We start from the raw sequence: 11,607 nt of genomic DNA, 5'->3' as shown, positions 1-11,607 counted from the left end.
CCATTTATTTATTTATTTAATTTTGGCTAAAACGGCTCTCCATACAAACAAACCACTCAGAACTCGTTACACAATGAGAAGAACATGCAAAGTTATGAAATGCAGGATTTTAGGCCAAAAGAAGGTTATTCTGGTGCATCAGCCCCTCTGATGGTTTGTGACGATGGGAAACATCAAGCAAAAAAAAATAAAATAAATAAAAAAACAAAAAATAAAAAAACTGTTTTGGACAACTGTTTGTGATAAAAAAAAAAGAAATTAAAACCAAATCTATGGCTTTACTAAGCCTTTAAATTTGGTCTTCACAATGAGACTGATGTGACTTTTTTTTTTTTAAAATTTCCGGTGCTTTGGTTTGCTTTCTGAGATAAATATTGTCAGGGTTGGTGCATCAGATTTTTAAAAATACCAGAAAAATACACTTTTTAAAAGTCTCAGTGTTTTAGGATTTGGTATATTTTATGTTTTACGATATTTAGGTTTAATTTTAATACTTGTAATTTCCCCTGTGTTCTGTTGGCAGCACTATAGTTCAGTGGTTAGGACTGATGCCTCACAGTAAAGGTCCTGGGTTTTACCCCCTGTTCAGATCTGTCTGGAGTTTTCATGTTCTCCTGCTGCTTGTAAGGGTTTCCTCTGGCAACTCTCCTCCCACAGACCAGAAACATGAATGTTAGGCTGCCTTCAGGCCTCCCTTGCAAAAAAGCAATCTCACAGTGGGATTTGACAAAGGTTAATTAATAAATTCCTCTGTGCCACCGTTTCACTCCTCCTCAGTCAGTTCCCTGCTCCACTCTGCCTGTCACGCCCACTCTCACCTGTTCCCAGTCAGTATTCAGCTCAGGTGTCTCCATTAACTCATCAGTACCAGTCCATTTACGTCAATTTACAGCAGACCCATAAAATTTGTGGGGGTTATGATCTTAGCACACCCGCAAATTGTAAAAAGAAGAAAAAAAATTGGATATGACAGAAATTATAAGCACATTTTCACATACAAGGGAATAGCTTCTGGTCCTGGTTCTACAGAAACATTTTAAATTACGCTTTAAAGGGAACACAAACTAGTTGTAACATTAGACATTATTTGATAAACATTTATTCCAAAAGACTGTGGGACAACAGAGCTGCCTCATAGAAGATGAACCTCAGCTTAGCCTTTTATCTTTCATGTTAGAGCCCAAGCTAATACTTATATAATATATCCCCCTTATTCATGCGGTTGCTACTGTAGAAATGATTGTGGGTATGACTTAACGCCAGAAGTAGTCGTAAGCTTTGACTAACCAAGGTAGCTTTACGCTATACATCGCTATACCACCATGGTGATATGGCTTTAGTGCCTGAGCTAATACATACATGGCGATATATAACATTAAAAATAACGCTACATTTATACAGGGACAATGAAATTGAAACACCTGGTTTTAGACTACAGTAATTTATTAGTATGGTGTAGGGCCTCCTTTTGCAGCTAATACAGCAACAATTCATCTTAGAGTGTCATAAACAAGTCCTGCACAGTGGTCAGAGGGATTTTAAGCCATTCTTCTTGCAGGATAGTGGCCAGGTCACTACGTGATGCTGGTGGAGAAAAATGTTTCCTGACTTGCTCCTCCAAAACACCCCAAAGTGGCTCAATAATATTTAGATCTGGTGACTGTGCAGGCCATGGGAGATGTTCAACTTCACTTTCATGTTCATCAAACTAATCTTCCACCAGTCTTGCTGTGTGTACTGGTGCATTGTCATCCTAATACACTGCACTGCCTTCAGGATACAATGTTTGAACCATTGGATGCACATGGTCCTCCAGAATGGTTTGGTAGTCCTTGGCAGTGACGTGCCCATCTAACACATGTACTGGGCCAAGGGAATGCCATGATATGGCAGCCCAAACCATCACTGATCCACCCCATGCTTCACTCTGGGCATGCAACAGTCTGGGTGGTGCGCTTCTTTGGGGCTTCTCCTCACCGTAACTCTCCTGGATGTGGGGAAAACAGTAAAGGTGGACTCATCAGAGAACAATACATGTTTCACATGTCCACAGCCCAAGATTGCGCTCCTTGCACCATTGAAACCAACGTTTTGCATTGGCACCAGTGACCAAAGGTTTGCCTATAGCAGCCCATTGACCCTGTGGAGCTCCCGATGGACAGTTCTGGTGGAAACAGGAGAGTTGAGGTACACATTTAATTCTGCCGTGATTTGGGCAGCCATGGTTTTATGTTTTTTGGATACAGTCCGGGTTAGCACCTGAACACCCCTTTCAGACAGCTTCCTCTTGCGTCCACAGTTAATCCTGTTGGATGTGGTTTGTCCTTCTTGGTGGTATGCTGACATACCCTGGATACCGTGGCTCTTGATACATCACAAAGACTTGCTGTCTTGTCCTCTTTGAACTCTGTTATGTCACCCATAATGTTGTGTGCATTGCAATATTTTGAGCAAAACTGTGCTCTTACCCTGATAATTGAACGTTCACACTCTGCTCTTACTGGTGCAATGTGCAGTTAATGAAAATTGGCCACCAGACTGGTCCAGTTTAGCCATGAAACCTCCCACACTAAAATGACAGGTGTTTCAGGTTCATTGTCCAACCCCTGTAGTTTGACAATAAATCCTGAGCTAATGAAAGCTTAAAAATCTAGGCTAGCTATATTCCCATTTATGTATTAGCTTGGGTGCTAACACAAAAGCTAACAGGCCAAGCTGAGGTTCTCCTTCCATGAAGCAGCTCTGTTGTTCTACATCATAATTTTTCATTAAAGGCTGCCATTTCTACATTCTCCTCTCTGTCAATGTGCTCTGGATTCATTTAAAAGGGCTGAAAGTCTGATTTTGTTTAAGATTAACCTCTAGGGTGGATAGAGCTTGGACTGGATTGTCAATGAATCTGGTGTGCTGGAGCGGGGAAACTATAAAACATTTAGGGTAGCCTCTATATTACTGTTATGTAATTTTAATGAACGTGGGAACAGTGATGGCAATTAACTCAATGATTTTATTCAATTACTCTCCCCGCGTACAGTTCAGAGGTACTTTTACCATGACTACGCTGCATTATAGTGGCCGGACGCAGCTTTTCACTTCAAGACAGACCATTTGTCAAACAGCTTCACTCAATTGTTATTCTGGAGACATTTTCAAAACCTGCACTGAGCATTTAGGCACCACAATGCGTCTCATTGAATCACTCAAAAAACAAACAAACAAAACAAACAACAGCCGTAGTCACACCAGCATCTCAAGAGGTTTTAATATTCTGGACCAATGGCAATAACGTTTTTGCCTGTTTGTGTGTCTGTTAGCAAGATATCTCATGAACCACTGGACAAGTATTAATGAAACATTTAGGAAATGTTCATTTGATTTTCTTTTATAACTGATTAACATTTGCAGCCAACAAAGCTCAAGATGGTTGCCTCAGCCAACTAAATTTTAAACTACTATAAATGGCCACAACTATGTCAGTTTTATTGATATTGTGCTAAAATTTGACCCAGTTGTAGCGGAGATTTGTTTACAACATATACTCCAAGGGCTCCTTGTTGCACAAGATCTTTGCTTAAAATTTCAACAATAACTGTTAGAAAAACAGTGTTTGTCTGTTAGCACAATACCCTAAAAACCACTGGATGGATTTTAATGAAACTTTCAAGAAATAATAATTGGATGCACATCTACAAATGCTTAAATTTTGATGTCAATCTAATTTAAAATTGCAGTCACAGCTAAACATCCTCAGAAAAGACAGAAATGGCTATGATTTAGTCAGTTTTCCAGATGTTGAGGTTAAATCTCGTGTGGTTGTAGCTGAGAGTTATTCGCATTACTTCAAGGAATGCTGGGTTTTAAAGGTGGCAATGAGAATCCTGCTGCTCTGGTTTAAATGTTCAGGCTCTAACTTTATATCATCTGTTGACAGCGTTAACCAGCTTCTGGCCTGACACGATAAACAGCTGCAGCTGTTGCTGTTGTTTTTGGAGCTCTAATTTACCAATATGAATGCGTGACTGCGCTCCGTTTGTCTGCGAGCGAGCACATGGCCGGGGAGATAAAATCATCACTATGGTGACAACAGGATGCGGGCCGTCCCAGGGGGGAGGCTGGCAAAGAGTCACACAGATGCTAACTCACATTTACACACACTTCCATGAAAACATCACTCAAAAAAAAAAAAAAGAAAAAAAAAAGAAAAACACTAAAAGTTTGAACGCATGCAAATAACGCATCAAGAAGTCGGAGAATTGGAAACAAAACTTAAAAATACATGATCTTTACACAAAAATATGTCTTCAAAAAACTGTACACGCATACATAGGAATCCTGTATTTATGTACTTGTCCAAACAGGAAGCAGGGGGACATAAACATTAACGATGCAATTATGTGATTATCTGGCAGGACCTGACTGTTTGTTGCAAACAAACAGACTTAAAAAAAAATGTCCCTTCTCAGGAAAAAAAAAATTGTCACCCACTGAATTCTACAAGAAGTGAAAGGTTTCTTTATGTTTAGCATCTTATGTTTAACAAACAGGCAGCAGAGATTAATGAGCAACAACGTATTCCGGGGTGTTTTTGTGTGCTGACAACAAATCTGCAGCTCTAAAACCCTGCTGACCTTGAGATAAGTAAACCTTAACAGAGGAGTTGCGTAACAGCGAGTGCTTTCAGACACATAATTTATAACCCAGAGCTGCCGGACCGGTCCCAACTTGGCAACAACATGCTTAATGCCTGCATGGAGGAAAGGGTGATCATGTTTTTGCCCATGTCTACATGTGCCTGGTGATAGTGAATAGATTTCAACAAACACACAAACAGTTAACTATTAAAAAAGGCAGCAATAACACAAGAATTTGCAGACAGTGAGCTAAAATTGAATGTGGTAGTAGCTGTGAGTCATCCACAACACATACTGAAGATCTAACATCTCGTGAGATCATCATTTACATGGTTTCACCCAAACGGATATGACTAAATTAAACATTTGGCATGGAAGGCAGCGGGTGGTATACAGTCTTTTAAGAAATGCTAACCCTTTAATTTTATATGATCTGCCGGGAGTTTTCAATTTGCTCTACGAATGCCAAATGTTTCCAGAGGAGTTTTTTTTTAACCCCAGATAATGTTACAGATTTACTAGAAGTCACAAACATTCACACAGATGATGTGAAACTCTGTACAACGTGTATCATTGATCTACAGGCCTGGATCATACAGCAACAAAAACCACGAGAGAGAGAGACAGACATGTAAATATGGAGGTAGAAACGTGTATTTACAGCTACATTATAATGGATTATTAATTTAAATAAAATCATTTTAGAAGGAAAGAGCAGTACTGACAAAAGTGGAACAGGAAATGAGGCAAAGCAACAACAAAAAAAAAAAAAAATTCCCAAAGTGAAATTCCATGTTGGCTTTCATTTTGCTACTTTTTCTCTTTAAAGCACAAATTAAGAAAACATATACCCATTTATTCTTCTGTATTTGTTTCATCGTGCAGGTGAATTATTTCTGCTTCAAGCAAAGTCAGACGTGTTTAAAACTCAAATGAGATGCTTTGTGTTCATTTGGTTTCATCGAAAAGATTTTCCGAGAAGCGCCGTTTGAATAAAAAGGCATCAGCAGCAGAATTATAAGCACATCATCAGATATGACATTAAACAAGGGCTTTGATAATGTTAGAAATTAGATAAATGTAAAAGTGAGACATCAGATCTCGTTGACAGTTCAGCCATAACACAGATTAAAACCCAGACATAAAGGAAGAGAAACGTTACCTTGTAGATGGTGCTGGCTGGAGCTGTTCTTTTAATCTGTGTGCAAATAAAAACAAAAAGAGTTAAAGGTGCAATCAGGTCATTAAACAGCAGGTTTACTGTGGGTTTTTTTTCACTACTTGACAAGTTTGTTACTCTTACCTGCACTCGCACTGACTGTGCTCGACGAAGGGCAGCTCAATTAGCTCGTGTTTCATGAAGGACGTTCTCATCAGCTGCAATTACAGAAGAAAAAATTGAGAAATTGTATTTCTGACAGAAAAATGCAGAATAACTATTAAAAGAATAAGCTAAAACAGAGCTAAAACAAGCTAAAATGAGCAGAGCGTAAACTAAAAGCAGCAAAACAATAGCTGAGAGCAAAAGAATAGAAGCTACGAGCTGCAGAACAGTGGCTAAAAGCTAAAGTTAGCAAAACAGTAGCAAAATTGAGCAAAAATCTAATAAAAAAGTAGCTAAATTGAGCAAACCATGTTCTAAAATTTGCGAAAAGGCTCAAATAAATAGATGCTAATCTAAAATTAGCAAAGTATATGCTAATATTAGCAAAACTCTTGCCGAAAACTAAACATAGCAGGACTTTAACTAAAAGCTGAATGTGACACAACAGCAGTTTAAAGCTAAAGGTAGCAAAATGTTGGCTGAAATGTAAAAGTGGCAGATTTGTAGCTAAAAGCTGTAAGTAGCAAAAGAAGACAAATATAACAAGTTTGCTGAAGATTTCAAAAAGAACAATGTATCTAAGGGAGATATTTATGTATCTTTATGGGGAATTTAGTTTTAAACAAAGTTAATTATTTTGATATGTATAAAAAAATGGCTAAAACCAAATGTCATGGTGGGCCGTTCTTGATCAAGGTGAACATTTTGATATGAATGGGTCAAAAATAGCACAAATAATGTAAAGCGATTTGATTGCCAAAAGCTTACAGAGAAAACAATCAACAAAACAATATTTTTACATTTATCTTGGCTAAACTCATGGAAATTCATGTGTGTGTGTGTGTTGGTTGTGTACCTCCATGGTGAGTGTGTGCGTGAGCAAAGGTACACACTCCAAGGCCTCGTCAGCACAGCAGCCACCACACCGCCTCACAGACACGCAGGACGGGATGAAGAGGTGGTGGATCTCGTCTGGCAGCTCCCTCCAAACCTCCACCAGCGTTTCTCGAGGCTCGCAGCCGCTGCGGGAATACACTTCCAACCAGCGCCGCACTTGTGGAGAAACACGACACAGAGCACGTCTTAGATCAACAGTGTCCAACCTGCACACTTTAGAGGTTTCTCTGCTCCAACGCCTGACTCAAATTAATGGGTTATTAACAGGCAGAACTCGAAGAGGTAATTCAGTCACTGATGGAGATTGGAGCAGAGAAACAAGTCAAACATGCAGGATAGCAGCCCAATTTTAGATTTATATTTTCAGTCGTTGGAGAAACGTTTGGAGCCTACCTTCTCGACCTTCTCTGGATTTGGGGGAGTCTGCAGGTCGCCAGTGAGCAAGCTGAAAAAACAGGATAAAATTGATGTAAATTCATGTCAAGAGCTTGTTTCAGTCAGTTTTCAGGTCATGTTGACCTGTGAGAAACCACATAAAAAAACGCTTTATTGCAGTTGATAAGCTTGTCACAGAGTGAGTAGAGATAATGGGGATTTTCTTTCAGCTAAATTGTAATATCTTTACAACAAAATGACAAATGTATCTTAAGTTTGAGGGAATAAAGTTTAGCTAAATATTTTCTACAAAACACACACTAGATTTGATCTAGAAAGCAAATGACAAATTGTCACGTTACATTAAAGGTAAAATGAAAAAAAGAAATTTGCCTGCAGACTTGCACGCTAACTGTTTTGGCAAAGATCAGATGTGATCTGTTACAGGTCAGATTATGTGATAGGACAAACTCTCAGCTACTACCACATCAAACATGGTCCAGCTTACTGCTAATACCGGAACATTTTTCCTTTGTTTGTTTAGCACATTAGCCTTGTCACTTACTTTGAAAACCGTTACAGTGGACCAGTTAGCCTCGGCTAAATTCAGTTTTGCCAACTTAAAGTCTGCTAACAGCTAACTAAAAAGCTAACATCAACAGGTTTGTGTCCCACCAGTCCTCAGCTGGAAGGAGATAAAGACGTGTGAGGCAGACTGAGTGACAGTGTTAATGTTAGCTTCCACAATTTATTTTCATGTTTAGCGTTAACGCAAAGCTAACTTTTTGGTTAGCAGTGCCCACCACTATCAATATCCATAAAATGGACTGAGTTTGAGCCATGTTTTTGTTTGCTAAAATTGTTTAGCTGTGGAGTACATATTAAATCCATTTGACTCTAAAAGTTAATCAGTTGTAGATGTACAGCCAATGATAACGTTTAATGAAAGTTTCATTAAAACCAGTTCATGCAATATTTTGCCAAATAAACACAGATAATGACATTACCTGCCTTAACAACTCCCATGTGTTCAGAAAAAAAATCTTAAAACATTGAGCTATATAAAAAAACAAAAACAAATGCAGCTTGTACTTTGGCTGTTAATAATCACTAATCAGCATTTATTTGCCAAAGTGAACCATTAAATGGCTGATTTTTATTGTCCGCAGCCTCTGGTTTGACACTGTTGCAAAACCCGTGCAGGAGCAGAGCAGCAGATCAAAGTATTTCCTGTTAATGACCACCACACACCTGGGATCAGAACACAACAGGCTCAATAAAGCCTGGTGGCAGATAAGAGGAACGAAACCGAACCTCTGAACTCTGACGCCCGGGTGAACTTGTTAGGAGGTTTGAGCAGGTGTGACGGCTGAATTAAACATCAAGGTGCGTTTCTGAAAACCCATTAAACAACATGTTCTCTGCACAGATGAGGTCCATTTGAAGTGAAAACGTCTTTGCACATTTCTCATCTGTGAGGAAGAGGAGGAAGGGAGCTGCTGGGGATTTGGACCAGTTGCACCTGCTACCTTTGCCCTGAAGCCTGAATTTCTGATAGCAGTGCTCTGAATGAGCCAACTCAACAAGACAAATAACAATAATGTGATGCTATAGAAGCTTTGCTCCATATTTTACATTATCTGTATTTACTTTTGGTATAGTCATGTTTGTGTTTCAGCTCAGGCTGCACAATATTAGAAAAACGTTTTAATATGCAATAATATTATAATAATAATATTCACCGCAACAATCTCAACCCTTTCTTTAGCCTCTCATGCCCTTATCATCTAAACTGGGTGTGGACATCAGCGACGTGGAAAGTCCATCAGATAGGCTAAATAAATTATTGGCATGAAACACATGAATAAATGGTAATTAGAGTTTAATGACCTTCATTTATTGTCACTCAAGCTCTGGGAGTTTATTTTATGCACATCAACATGACAATAACAATAAACTATTAAATGTTTAATAATTGTTTTGTCAATGCCGACTCAGCACTAACACAGCTGTTTTTTATTCATGCTTTTTTCCAATACATGATTTGCATGATTTGTTATTTTCAGTGTTCATATATTAAAATGTTTGGTTGGACTAAACTGATTTTAGCTTTTAGTTATGTTTTTGTTTATTTCAGCTTTTAAGTATTGTTTTTCCTAATAGAGTTGTGCCACATTTGCCTTTTAAATTGCATTTGCGCATTTTAGAATTTGTTTAAGGTTGTGCTAATTTTTAGCTTACCATTTTGAAAAACATTAATTATAGCTATGTTTTGCTAATTTTATCTTTTTAGCTATGAATTTTCTCATTTTATCTTTTAGATGTGGTTTTGATTATTTAAGATCACTGATAAATTAAATTATTTATTAAGGTATTGTTTTGCTCATTTGAGCTTTTAGTTAGAGCTTTGCTACATTTACTTTTTAGTTCTTGTTATACTTATTTTAGCTTTTAAGGTTTTGATCATTTAAGCCTTTAGCTATAGAGTTGATAATTTTAATTTTTAGATATGATTTGCTGATTTTAGCTTTTGGTTATGGTTGTTTTTTATATAGTTTTGTTAATATTAGGTTTTAGTTATTTTGATCATGTTAGATTTTAGCTATGGTTTAGCTAATTTTAGTTTCTATGGCCTTTTAGCTTTTAGTTGTCCTAATATTAAATTATAGCTACATATTTAGCTACTTTTAGCTTTTAGCACAGTTTTGCCACTTCAAGGTTTTAGCTACTGCTCTGCTGACTTCAGCTTTTGTTTTACTTGGTAAAACTTGAACAATCCAATTAATTCATTCTTTCACAAACTTTGTTCCAGCTTGTTTCAAAAATGTTTGAATGAAAATTGTTCACTTTTGTGTCACATCTAAGTTTTCAAACATTTAGAAGAAAACCTTAATCTGTTTAGTATTTAGTTATCGATGCTTGCCATTTCAAGACAATAAACAACAACAACAACAACAACAAAAATCTAACTTCTGGACTGAAAGGCAGGCAGGTGTATCATCTAATTATGGAGTAATGATGTTTAATATTTAGAGAATTTTTGTTTACATTGTCTTGCTGAAATAAGCAAAGTCTTGTCTGAAAAAGACGCTGTCAGGATGTCAACATACGATGATTACAGCAGCATTTATGGTTGCTACAGCTGTATACATAAGTAGCCAGTGTGGACTAATGCACCCACATACCAACACAGATGGTGGCTTTTTAAATCTTTGCTGATAACAAGCTTCTCTTTAGTGTCAGTGACCGTTAAGAAACAATGTCAAACTTTGATTAAAAAGACCACAAGACAGGTTTACACACCACATCAGAACATTTTAAGTGAGCAGGGTTTCAAAGAATTGCTTTTGAAACTTGTCACCTGTGGATGCAACACCAAACAATCATTTTATTTTTAGATGCAATTTTGTTTCTGTGCAGGAACTACTACTGTCTGCTGCAGAGCTTAACTTCTTTTTAAAGTGTTGCAAATTTTGGCAGTTCAGTTTGATTCTTGTTCTTTTCTCTTTGCAAAGACATTTCTGTTAAAAATCTTCTAAATATATTACGCAACAATTTCCTTTTTGTCTCCAACCTTAAGGCTCTTAACTTGTGAACTATTTCCCACAGAGTGTTTCGTTTAGTGGTGAGTTTTTAAAACATGACGTAACTGACCTGCTGCTAATTAACTCTATTAATTTTGAGTTATTCCCTCAAGGTTCATTACGCTTGGCTTTTCTCATCAATACATACCTGTTTTTTTGTGCATTTGTTTCCACTGTCACAACTTAAGTTAAAACATGTTGCTGGCATAATTAAAAAAAACTATTTCTTTTATGTTTATTGTATTTTTTTCCATTACGTTGAGAGTTTACATCGTGATTAAATTAGCAGTTTGATTTAATTATCATTTTGTGCAGAAACCAAGCTTTAAAAATGTTTCTTTTGAATAAAAATGCATTTTTTTCTAACCCATAGTGGGGCTTTTACACACATAAATGACTTTAAATGACACATTCTGTTTTAACAAAAAAAAAATGCACTCTGAACTTGGAAAAATTATTTATTTGCTCCACATTTCAGTTTATGCAGGCATGAAGACCAAGGCCACTTGTAAGGGAATGTAGACTTTGTCCAGTTCCCCCTATTTTCAGTGCTCCACCCCCACTGACACACACACAGAAATACACACACTAACACACACACACAGATAGGTTTGGTCCCTATTGATTCAAACACCTAGAGTTCTTCTGAAACTGAGGCCATTTTGTGATGAGACCAAATGTATCCTCTAGGAACTATCAGTCTCTGAGACAAGTCTAAGATTAACTCAGTTTGGCAGCCATATCTGGCACACACACACACACACACACACACACACACACACACACACACACACAC

General features: G+C 37.5%; 1 protein-coding gene across 2 annotated transcripts in view; it reads right to left on the bottom strand.

The window, feature by feature from the left end:
* Positions 1 to 11,607, bottom strand: part of vegfba (vascular endothelial growth factor Ba) — a 31,510-nt gene that overhangs the window by 5,477 nt on the left and 14,426 nt on the right. For both annotated transcript variants that reach the window (XM_014005663.1, XM_014005668.1), the window contains exons 2-5: positions 7,246 to 7,297; positions 6,812 to 7,008; positions 5,935 to 6,008; positions 5,794 to 5,829 (exon numbers count right to left, since the gene is read on the bottom strand). In XM_014005663.1, coding sequence (XP_013861117.1) covers positions 5,794 to 5,829; positions 5,935 to 6,008; positions 6,812 to 7,008; positions 7,246 to 7,297 — 359 coding nt within the window. The remainder of the gene's footprint in view (positions 1 to 5,793; positions 5,830 to 5,934; positions 6,009 to 6,811; positions 7,009 to 7,245; positions 7,298 to 11,607) is intronic.

Source organism: Austrofundulus limnaeus, unplaced genomic scaffold (assembly GCF_001266775.1).
Source record: "Austrofundulus limnaeus strain Quisiro unplaced genomic scaffold, Austrofundulus_limnaeus-1.0 Scaffold1, whole genome shotgun sequence".
Lineage (NCBI taxonomy): Eukaryota > Metazoa > Chordata > Actinopteri > Cyprinodontiformes > Rivulidae > Austrofundulus > Austrofundulus limnaeus.
The sequence above is the reverse complement of the archived record's forward strand: the minus strand, read 5'-3'. Positions and strand labels throughout refer to the sequence as shown.